The sequence below is a fragment of the Athene noctua genome, chromosome 11, assembly GCF_965140245.1.
Source record: "Athene noctua chromosome 11, bAthNoc1.hap1.1, whole genome shotgun sequence".
Classification (NCBI taxonomy): Eukaryota; Metazoa; Chordata; class Aves; order Strigiformes; family Strigidae; genus Athene; species Athene noctua.
Genome location: NC_134047.1, coordinates 5,317,810 through 5,330,459, shown reverse-complemented (window position 1 = coordinate 5,330,459; position 12,650 = coordinate 5,317,810). Strand labels below are relative to the sequence as shown.

At 36.7% G+C, this 12,650-nt stretch overlaps 1 protein-coding gene across 2 annotated transcripts in view; it reads right to left on the bottom strand.

Annotated features, from left to right (window-relative positions):
- Nucleotides 1-12,650, bottom strand: part of MTM1 (myotubularin 1) — a 46,207-nt gene that overhangs the window by 11,754 nt on the left and 21,803 nt on the right. For both annotated transcript variants that reach the window (XM_074914925.1, XM_074914926.1), the window contains exons 8-11: nucleotides 7,414-7,497; nucleotides 6,010-6,159; nucleotides 3,987-4,175; nucleotides 171-356 (exon numbers count right to left, since the gene is read on the bottom strand). In XM_074914925.1, the coding sequence (XP_074771026.1) occupies nucleotides 171-356; nucleotides 3,987-4,175; nucleotides 6,010-6,159; nucleotides 7,414-7,497 (609 nt within the window). The remainder of the gene's footprint in view (nucleotides 1-170; nucleotides 357-3,986; nucleotides 4,176-6,009; nucleotides 6,160-7,413; nucleotides 7,498-12,650) is intronic.

Below are 12,650 nucleotides of genomic sequence, written 5' to 3'. Positions count from 1 at the left end.
ACATACTCTAAGACTAGTTGGCAAAAAGTCAACACTCAGTGCTGCTGTTTCTGTATTCCAAGTAGTTCCATGTGTTCCATATCAGGACTATCTCAAAGTCTAGCAAAGAAACCAAGTCTGATACGACAGATTTGGACAAACGTTATTTCAAACAAACAGCAGGAAGTTACCTTTATATGTTCTAACCAATGAGTTGATTCCAGACTTGACAACCAGTGTGATTCTTCCACATTAGGATAAACAATGTCCTTCAACTTCTTCAAAGATTCCCGCATGACATGAATATTATGAATGTCCAAGAAGAAAAGTTCTGCATTGGGATATGCATCTTCACCTTCATATCCTCCCCCAGTCGCCTACAAACAAGAGACCTAAAATTAACTTCAGTCATATATACACTGTTGTAGCTGGTTTTCAACAGAGCAAGAAGTGACTGAATTTTGTTTATACTTTATGTTGTAGTTGGGCAGTATATTCAGTTGCTTCTTTAAAACTTCAGTCTCAGATACAAGCTTTGGAGGAGCAAATGCTGGAGATTAATATGTGGGGGCTTTCCTTTGTCCAGAAAGACAAAATGTATTAAGTATGTCACATGGCCAGAAAGACATTCAAGTTACTCCAGTGAGCCTAGTTGCTTTCAAAACCTCAAGGGAGTAACCCTAAAAGGGAAAACTAACTATTTTAGATTAACACTAAAAGATTGTTTGTACTGTTGGGCCTGGAGACCTTCAAATAGGATTGAACTAGCCAGATGAGGGACAGTGGGCCAGCATCGCATCAGTCAGGACTCAGACTGCTTTAAGAATAAAAAAACCTTTGTACCTTCCTCATTACTTTTGAGATTCATGGTGGAAACAGCTTTTCCTTGGCCAACTGACATTACAATTTCAGTATTTTTTTCTTCATTTATGTTCACTTTCCCACCAAGGATTAAACAAACTCAAGATTCTGAGTACAGAAGGAATCAACTTACTTCCCAGGCAGATTATTAAGGTTAAAATAAAATGGAAAGTACAGCACACAAAACAGCAATTAATTGTAACATAGTAGATCACCACTTCCAGGAAATAAAATTGCTTATTTCTTTGTTTCTGTATCAATTCGAAAAATTCAGTCAAAAGGATCTGTCTGCTTCTTTACACCACTAATTCAAGAGAGCAAGTCTCATGTTTACCAGTGCAAAGTTGCTACCAAAGAAAAGATCGTTCCTGTGTTTGAAATTGCCTAGTTATTTACTACTAAAATTGAACTGATATTGAAATAGATAAAAATCATAAAATGTTTGGCCAAGTAAATTTAAGAGCTCAATTCAGAATAAACTAAGTTTCATTTAAGAATTAAGTTAAAGAATCTTAGATTTTGCCTCTAAGTAGTAAATCAGTAAAAACGTTAAACTTTTTTAACATTAAATTTTATTGCTGAAGACTAAACATGTATTTAGATCATTAAGAAATTAAAGAGTCACATAAGTAGAAAGTCTGTTCTCCTTGTGGTGTTATTTAATCGCTACCACAGCAGAGGATGTGCCTGGTCACAAAAGGAAGTGGGAAAACCACACATATTTTTGGACGCAGTGCCAGTGATGAGATTTTCCAAAGGTAACTGCAGAATAGCAGCAGTTCCTGCAGACAGCAAAAACATGCCATGCCATGAATTGTGCTAAATAAATTTTGCCTTTATAAGCCATTACAGCCACCAACTACACATCAGACAACAATCTAAATCACGATATAGTTCCCATAAGAACCACCTACGTTTCTGTATAGTAGCACGGTATCTCTATTCTATGCTCTGTATCTCCTTCCTCAGATGTGGGGGTATTCAGAGCTGCCAGGCTCTGGGCTAAAAGTAGCAATAATTGTATTTTTTCTCTTTCCTTTGAGTATTATGAAGTCCTGGTGAGGAATGATTGTAATTTTAACATCAGGGTTGCTGTAACTCCTACTGACTGTGTGGTCTTGACCTATGTAAAAAGAACACAGGAATGCACAAATAGCACAGCCTGGGATTTTGCTTACACTTATCTTCACAGCTGTTCAAGAAAACTTTGTTCAGTGCTGATCCACACTGTACAATCCAGAAATGAACCCTACTGCTTTTACTGCTATGATTTGAGTATTTTGTATTTAGATATATCAGGACTTAATTAAAACATGGGTAAAACACATAGACCATTTTAAAAAGCTGAAAACTCTGCTTCATACTTCAGCAAGTATGTGTTTATGAAGTGTGGATGTAATACATCTTTGAAACACATGGGATAAAAATTTGAGTTTGTCTAAGAACTGGGAAGAAAAATTAAGTTAATGTAAGAACTGACATTCCTCCCACAATGCAAGCAAAAGGATTACATGTTTTGTTCACCCATAAAAATTCAATCTGCAGAGGATAATGCAATTCATAGAGTAAAATGCAAGCAATTGAGGCAGACCCTCAAAATACAAACCATCAGATTAAAACCTAGCCAAACAGCCCCCAGGATAGAGGCTCTGAAAGAATGTGTGCTACACAAAACAAACAAACAAAAAAAGTAGCCCTATTTCTTGCTTAATAAATTATATTCTCTATTATAGAGAAGAGGGCTATAAAGGTACAGATGTGTGCGTTTAAGTTGCACAGAGCAAAACACTAACACTATTGTCCCTCTTGAATTCTGAAGCAAGTTTGCATTTGTTACATATAAACTTTCTAGAGGCAAACAAGTTTCATCATTTCAAATTACTTTCAGCACAAACACTGAAGACTTCCACTAAATTAGCATTCATTCCACTAAATTAGTGTTCATTTTGTGCAAAAAAATTACTCAGAAGCTAGATTTTCTTGTCTCCCAGATAAACACATTGTTTCACTGAGATCTCAAACCCCCTTGAGCTGGTATCTCTCATGCTCTTTGCTGTGCAGACACACAACTTCACTAGTAAGTACTGAAAATCATGTCCATTTATGCCTGAAGTTCAGCAGGTAAAGGACTATCCTAGACACCGAGGGAGTGAAGTCGGTATGTTCTCCTATGAAGAAAGAATTAAAATTGTGTCCTTCACCACCTGCCCCTAAGCAGGCTTTTCACAGAAACAGGGATCACATCCATGTCTGCTGTGCTCTGTGCCAGACACAACACTGACACTCTGTGACTGGTATTACTCAAGTATGCCTGAACAATCTGGTCCTCACCAGAGTTGGGGGCGGGGGGGCAGAGAGGCACAGGGACACCTTTTCTTCTTGAAAAGGTTAGACCAGATGATCTTTCTGGGTCCCTTCCAACCTGGGCTGTTCTATGATTCTGATCCCATTTAGGCTTTGAGCACAAATTAGCAAAGAAATGGTCACTTTGTCAGATGGAAACACTACTTCTGTTACTGCACTTACCGACTACAGGCACCTAGGGAAGAACAGATATCTAGGTATCCGAGATCATACCCATACTGCTGTACAGAGTGCGAGCCCCAAGTTAACTTATTCATCACGTTCTCTTTATTTGCTGGATGCCTCGATAGGTCTGAAATGGTTCATGTAATGGTCAGAAAGAACCAGACAAAAGTTCAAGCCCTATCAGTGGGCTTGGCATTATGCACATGGCCTTTCCAGGATAGACTTTCCCAGAGAATATGAAGCAGAGCTGTGGCTTGCACAGAGGTGGCATGTCATTCCAACAGAGGACACGCTCTGCAGCTCAGCCTACACCTACCTCACAATGCAGAGCATAGTCATAGCTGATTGCAGTCCCACGCTAAGATCTGTGCTTGACTGATAACAGACAGGGTAAAGCGTGTCTGGAAATCCATGTATGGTCCTGAAACCCTGCTTACGACCCACGTTAGGCATTCATGTCCTTGAGCCTCAGTATTGATTATGTAAATATATAATTAATATGTAAATTTATCTACATTAAGGTTACTACTGTTCCCAAAAACCTCCTCTCAGAAAACTTCAGACTAATTCTCCTCCCCACCCCCCTTCACAAATAAGACTATAAAGCATCTGTTTACCTTGTTTGCAACTGCATTGACATTGGGTCTAGCATCATAGATGGTCAGTTTTGAGATTTGCCCATTAGCCTCCCTGATGATATCAAGATATCTTTCATCATCTTTATTCCGCTTGCCACTCATTCCGACAAGGGGTTGACTGCAGCGCATAATAACAGCTTGAGTCTCTGGATGAATCCATGACAGAACCTAGCCACATGTCCAAAACACATTAGAAGAAATACATTTTATTTAAAAAAATCATAACTTAAATTTTAAAGTTGCATTCTTTAATATGAAAACTAACATTTTTAATTTTATTTCTTCACAAGGTAACCCCCAGACATCTCAACTACTTCCACTTTAGTCTCATAAAATTTAATAATAACTATCTTTTAAAGAGGTCCTTCTCTTACATATTTAACTCTTATTGAAATTATACTCAACTATATAATCATCTGCATTTTAATATTTTCCTACAACTCTTAGGTTGCACAAATAATTCTGAAAAGCAAACTGGAAATAAACATAGCAATGCCTGCTGAAACTAAGAAACAATTCAGAAGAATGAACTCCTTGTAGAAATGGTGACTAAGATGCTCCAGTTCTACAAGAACTTTTCCCTTTTTTTTGATAAGGAAGGAAAGTTCAACCTTTCTACAGTATCTTGAATGTTTCCCTTTCTCTTTAAAGTACATTTTGTTCCTCAGTCCTCTTTACAAAGGAAGGCATTGCGGCAAAGGGCATGCTGGCTCTGTTGTTGTTCTGAGCCAGCAGGGACTTCCACAAACAAGAGATAGTGAGCTGCCCAGGGAACAGACTGCAGTGCAAGAGATTAAAGATAAGCAGCCCAAGAAGCAGGCAAAAACTCCAACTTCATCGTTGAAGAATATTAAGAAGCAGTACTCTCACCCAGTCTGAAAGTCATGGGTTACAAAGACAACCAGAGTTTAAAAAAAAAATCCTCAGAAAGTATTCACTCTTGAAATACAACCTTTAGTTGTATATCTAGAAACGAGACCTGTAGTGTGTGTGGGGGTCAGTATGATTGGTTATTTCCTGACAAGAACAGAATTACTATTACCACGGAAATGACTTTCACTGTACGGGCATATAAAAGCCCTGTCATGAATTCTGAGATGACAGAGAAGATACAGCTGGGTTATAAACTACATGCACACACTGTATATTTCAGATAGATATTTTGTACACATTATATGTTATATATATACCTACATGTACATGCAGAGAGAGTAAATTTATAATTATAGGCCTAGCCTGTCAGTAAATACCATATCGAATAAATATTTATCATACTGAGTTTCACATCTGTTGGAAATTCAACTGAGATTCAAGGCAGCTTTCTGATACTGGCTAAGAGTCTAGCACTTCTTCTGAGTTTGCCAAATTGAAATATTAGTTAGAACAGATCATATTGTGATAGAAATTAGTATTTTCTATAGTGCTGTAAAGAGTTGATACATAAAAATTCTCTTACCTCAAAGAATTTTAGTTAGAGAAATATACCCAAAAAGTCAAATGGGTTTATCTTCAATTCCACAGCCCAATTAAAAAAAAAATAAAAAGACCAATAATTGACTGCAGAGACTATGCATGAGGTCTTATTTTAGGACTGACCGTTAGAACTATGTTTAAATGCTATGTAGTTTACTTACGGGAGGATAACATTTGCTATCACATTTTATGTGCATCCAACAATAGTCAACAAATTAGTACAGATGGCAGTCTGAGGCTCATACTTCAGTAAGAAAAGGGAATATGCAATACTGGCAGTTGTTACTAGAAAAGTCAATCTAAAACCAACAAAGCTGGAATGGGTGATTGTTGTGAGGGCAAAATGGAAATGTGCCTTGGCGAAGACACGAGTTTCAAGCAGTAAAAACCGTCAGCCAATCAAAACTATTTTGCTATAACCATTTCCAAAAAAAGCATCCTTTGTGTCATGCTCATCAAAAAGTTGTCTAGGTGCATATTTAAAACTTATAGCTACACTATAAGGTAACTTTCATCACATAATACTCACCGGAATTCTATTTCGGGACCTAAAGGCAGCAACTTTCTTGAGATCATCATCTGTTGCATTATATGGCACTACTAAGAGTGATGGATATGTGTCACACAGTCCGTAATGTTCATTAATAAAAGTTACTCGCCACCGTTCATTAGGCAGTCCCTAAAATGTAACACAAAGTTTTTCAATCTATTTTTGGCTGTACAAATAATAATTCTGCTCTTGAATTTTACGTGACATTATGGCCACATGGTGGCAACAATCTACCAATTTAACCTAACTACAGTACTGTTTCAAAACAATAGAAGATTACAAGACCACACAAAACAGCTCATTGCTGATGGATTCACAGCCATCTCCTACACTCTTACATACACAATTCTATTCTTACATCAAGTTCCAAAACAATGAATAAAACTAGTAGATGTATTTCTTTAACTGTGGGAATGAGGAAAGAAAATTGCCTTCTCTCCTCTCTCAAAGCTCTGCCTTTCCATTTTGCCTGCTGAGAAGACGGGGGGAAGAAGTCTCATCTCAGCCTTTCTTCCCTGCAGCCTGATACTACCTTCGGGTTAAAAATAAGATTCAGGGTAGCTTTCTTATTGAGAAACAACTTTTAGTCGCAGTCTGATCAGTAAGGCATTTCACAAACAGCAGCCAGGAAATTGAGAAAGACTGATAAGCCCACCACACCGGCACATGAACAGTGGGCTTTGTGTGGGTGCTTGTATTTTACCTTTTTTGGGTCTTACGCCTCTTAAACCTTGAACTGAAAAACTATAGAGGGGAAAAAAAGCATCTAAGGAAGTCCTTACTGTTTGCTATTTAATTTTTTTTTAAAAAAACCCCACATCCTATTTAAAGCAAAAATAAATTGTCTAAAAGACATTTTAAAATTAAATAATATCATTCTCTTTCACTGACATTTTTTCAAAATCACCTAAAGACCAAGGTAGAATACTGAAAAACATATAAGTAACTTCTGTAAAGCAATGCTTTCTAAAATAAGCTGCCTTTTTTTTTACCCCGTTTTCACTTGAGGAAGAAGTAGACCAAATCAAAGACCAAATCAAAACTATATTTAGGACACTGCAGTTATGTATTTGGCACATTCTCCCTGCCCCCTGCTCAGTTAACAGTGCCACATTGTAGTTATCAATAACTTCCTTCAAAGAGCAAAGGCTACCTTCCTGTGACATTCTATTTTTTTTTTAAAGGTTCCAGTGTTTTATTTATTTTCTTTACTTTTTTTTCCAAATGGTTTAAACAGCAATTGTAATTATTTCCATGTTCTTTCATTCTTGTTATGTGTCCGATTCCCCTCCCCCAACAGCTGATAAATGTACAAACAATAATTCCTCTGTGTAAAGTAGTCAGATATGAAAGCACCAAGCAACTGAAACTTTAGTAACTCACTTGTCTCCTATATTCGGACATTGGATTGTACACCATCCATCCATTTTCAGAAAACTTTTCTTCATTTGCAAATGCAAAAAAAAGCTGTAGGATGTAAAAGAAGCTTATTACACCCAACTTTCAGTCAAAGTGGCAAATCTGAGGGCTCATCATCAGTTATACTTAATGTCCACCACAAAACAGGACTGACATTCCCATGCCAGCCTCATTCTCTCCATTTAAATCTGATATATATAAGACTGTAAAGCAAGAAGTAACAAACAATACAGATCTGCTAATGAAATAATGAAAATGTGACAATAGTTAAAAGAAGAAGTGACATAATAAAATTTACAAATCTTAAACTGCTGTATTTTTTTACTGTCAGAAGATTGAAATATTTTAAAATAGTTTATATCAGTTTATTTTCCCTATTTCACATCCTCACCAAATAAACTACTGTCTTCTCGCCAAAATTTCTCCGATAGATACAGCTGCAATTACTACATAAAATTTAAGACACTAAATTAAAAGTGTAAAAAGGTTTTAATTGCTATTCATTGCCATTAGGAAGGAACCTTCTTTCTACATTCCATTCCCAATTGACCCTTACTAACGGAAATCCAGTTTACTGTAAAACTCCATCAAAATTTAAAAGTTGCTATTGAAAATGAAACAAAATATGTTGCTAGCAGGTTACACTATTTTTCTCTTGCTTTGTTGGTTACTTACAAGACTCATTTATACAACACAGCATCCTCACCCAACTTCCTCATACCTTTTAGCTTTCTTGTCCTTTCAACCAACTCCAAGTGGGCTGCATTACCTAACTAACCCCTTTTTGCCTTTGTTTTTACACTTTATGATGAAAGCAAAAGTAATGGTTATTTTAAGGATCTCCTTCATTGAGAAAATTTGATTTGGTGGCTTGCAAATTCTTCAGATGCCAAGTGGAGCATTAAACTAAATTGTTTTTAAAAAAAAAAAAAAATGCAGAGGAGAATGTGTTGTCTTGAGCTAACTTGAGCAACAGCAGCCAGAGCAGAAAGCATTCAAGAGCCCATCACAGCTCATTTGTAACAAAAAAAGCCGAAAGTCTCCTAGCTATTGAAAGACATTAAAAAATGAAATTGAATGCTAAACTGAACATCCCAAACCTACATAATTTTCACAGGCATAGACTTAACTACTCAGAAAGGCAGAAAACCTAGCAAGCAAGAAAAAAATCATGGTTCTAAGGTGCCATGATTACTAAAGCAATGCTTCCTAAGTGCACCATCAGCCCAGATGGAGGTTTCTTTAGATCTTATGAAGGCAGACCCTAACTGCTCAAGGCAATTCTGTTTAGCCTAATGTGTTACAATGGTTTAAACAGCAAATAAACAGCTCTCATCAAAACACAAAACTGAATCCCTCCAAAAGGAGGAGTTATTTCCTCATGTATTCGAAATCTACAAGTATTTTAAAAGAACGTTACTGCTCACACAAGATACTTTATCCAACCAGTTTTAGAAACTGGAATTTAAAATTAAATCAGTATTTCAGAGCAAGAACATTCATTGGCAGAAGTAAACAATGCATTCCCAAATTGTGTTTTCCGAATGTCTTCAACATTTTTAAAGGAGTAGGCCTTCAGTGTAAGTAAACATTACAGATTCTTTTGACTAAGTAAACTGCCACCAAGAGGGAGGGAGGGAGAGATGAAGAAAGGAAAAGGAAAGAAGTGGACATCTACGTATCAGAAAAAAACCCATGCCAGTAGAAATAAATGCAAGTATCAGAAGTTAAGCAGAAAAACTGAAAAGGGTTGGTTGTGTGTTTAAATTGCAAACTAGGAATATTGCTAAAGCAGTAGATTTGTTGAACTATTAATAAATAGCTGCACACAAGAATCACCCCCTCCTCCCCAGAGGAATTTGCTATATCCCAAAGAGCAACTATGCTAAGAATTCACCAGGGAACCAGAGACAAAGAAGAATCTTATAACAGTAGGAAACAGAAACACTGGAATCTTATCAGATCACTTAAAAGATGTCTCAAAGGCAGGAATATGTTACTTAAATCGCTACTTACTGCAAGTTTCCTCATGAGAACTTAAAAACTACCCAGCTTAAGCCCCGATCAGTAAAATACATGAGTTTATTAGAGTGCACTGTGATAGCTGTTACACAGAAGATTTTACTGATAAAAATAAAGAAGGTTCTGCTCCAAACTAGAAATAAAGAAATGGCAGCTATGCTGCTCATGTCACCCACAAAAGAATGCACAAGAAATCAGATGGAAAAGTGTATTTTGTTTTCACCTTTTAAAAAACAGAATTAAATTTACTATGCATGAGGAGGGGATGACAGACTCCTTTCTGAAAGAACAATGTCCTAATATGTACAGCATGTTTCATTTAAAACATTTAGCTACAGCAGCTTTACCATATCTGCTACAAAGGCTTTGAGTCACCCAGCCCACAACTATTAAAGTTGACAATTCAGGTAGTGAAAATTCCTCCTTTATTGCTAAAGAAACAAAATCATTAGTAGCATGGATCGACCAGCAAAAATCTGAAGCCTAACAAGTAACAATGCTACAATGAATGCAAAGGTGTATGGAACAAAGTTTGGTCTTAGATTTTTTATGAGCAATTCAGAGAAAACTCCTGAAGTATACACCAACAAGAACAGCATTTAAAAATGAACAGCATCTAAAAACCTGCAGACCAAAAATTATTTTTCTTCTGCAGGAGTTGATTAAGTTCTAACAAAAATGTATATACACACCTTTATGTGTGCATATTGTGTACAGTTAATCTGGTTACTACTGAAAGTCTTTCTCATTGTGCAAAAGAGATTAAAGATCTGAATCCTGCCCCCACCACCCTCAACAGCCTTTCACTTAAGACCTTATATTTCAAGTCTTGAAATATTCTGTGATGATGGCCTTAGCTGTAGTCCAAGCTAAATGCCAGAGTCTGAAATACAGCAACATCCCCACCCTACCTTAGGTCCGTCTCTCACAATAAAACATTCAAAGCAATATATAAAGCATTCTCTTTTACTCTTCAAAGAGTAAAAATGCTTAATTTTCGACTCTGACAATCACAGCATGGTTGCATTCAACAATATACAGTTTAAAGTAATTTCTTAACATAAGATTTTCATACATTCACATCTGCTTAAGCAGCTGACTAGATGAAAGTAAAATTTGTGTATATATATATGTGTATCCCAACATGACACAGCAGAAAAGCCCAAGTAGGAGTATTTAAAACTGCATACATTTATACTCATTTCATATCATTCTATTTAATTTCAAACTACAGTTTAACTTCAGTGTAACAAGCAACTCATATTTATAACTATATACTAAGAATCATATACTTCAGCAAACATAAGATATACGCCTAGATACAATTGTAATTTCTTACTGCGTCAGTACAAGTCATATTTAGCACACATTTGTACATTAATTTTATTTGTTAGAAACAAAATGTGATAATGAGCAATGTGAAATAATTTCTATTTAATAACATTCTTTGTTGAATTGAACCTTTTGTTATTCTGATGCACCAAATCGACAAACTCCACAATAGTGAACAAATGAACGTGATAAATACATATTTAGATCCCAGAAGGGTTTATTATAGTTCAGGTAAACTTCACATCTGCATTAATGACTCACATATTTCCACTTTTGTCGTAAATAGCCCAAATTTACAGATTAAATGCAGTATGTTTGTGTCTATGTCTGGATTAGTTTAACATTGCTGAAGCTTTCACATCACAGTGCATATCATCTGAATGCAGTTCTACAATGCAGCAGGAAAAAGGGACAAAGAAATTACAGGAAGAAAAAATTCTGTCATTTACAATATATTCTGCATTGGTTCTCTTTATCACTTGATGTAAGATTTGAGAGGCATTATCTTAGTAAAAATACATGGCTTAGCTTTTTGTGGATACAGGTTCCTTCATATTAGTGCCCCTCACATATAGACACACATCTCATGTCAGGATGAAAACAGGGAAGTCACTTCACTGCCCACAGGCATTTAGTCTGGACCAGCTGGCTGTACATTTATATCCTTCAGAGTGCGGAGGGCAGAGGAAAGTTGGAGAAGCAAACTACAAGACCAGCTGTAGGAATCGCATGACCTCAGAAAGCAGAAAAGCCCTGCCAACCTCTCTCAGTGCATCATTACACACACAGGCAAGCCTTTCAAACAAGAGGGTTTAATAAAAAGTTGGCTAGCTCTGCTTCATGCCTGCTTCACACATCTTTCCTTCCCTCCACACATCTATAGTATATCCCTGCTAAACCCTCCTCCCCAAGCAATACTTGAGGTACTCTGAGCCTCCACCCTAACCTCCACTCATTCCTTTCTTTCCTCCACACACAAACTTCTATTCCCTTCTCTCATTAATCCTGCCTCTCCAACAGAAAGCACTTCTCCACAGCTCCTTTTGCACCCAGTCGATTTTTTCAGGAATTCAATCAACTGCAGCTTCAACAGATGTGTCTAAATTTGACAAAAATGGTTGGAAACTTAAAAAAATAAAACCTACACCCAAGAGACATTCAGGTTCAGAACAATACTGCAGTAAGAAAAAGTGTGGCTTGTTTGTGGGGTTTTTTTAGATCATGAACAGGCTTTTTGAAATCATGAACATATAATCAGAAAGCATAACTGTGGTTTCTACAGGTATACCTGAGCCAACTCTAGATTAGTTTGGTAGACTACCTGCTCAATAAATCAGTGTTTCAGGCAACAAGCCTGAGATGGCCTCTCCTCTCACCACCGAGACCAGCTAACCAAAAGCCACTTACTTGCACAAGGCACAGATTTACCTTAAATTATACTGATTACTGGCTTTATCTCACATGTTGGGTTCAAAGTGGGATAGTTTGCAATCACTTCCAATGTACTGACCATATCTGTTCTAAGTTTGATGAAGACCAGTGCTACATGTCTGATGGAAGCCCATCAATTCCTATTAGTCTATCAACTAATTAAAAATCAGTTTCAAATTCTTTTCATCTGCCACAGGAAACAGAGAAGAAACCAAGGAAAGCATTAAAAAAGTAAGAAATAAAAAATAGTATAGCAAATCACCACTCAGAAAACTTATGGAGTGCAAGGCTTGGGACTTATCAATACCTGCAGCTGGTAAAAACAGGACATAAGACATCAGTTAAGATCTTTGCAAAAGCAAATTAAAGCCTCTTTGCATAGAATGGAAATAGGGATTGCACTGCAGATCCATAGC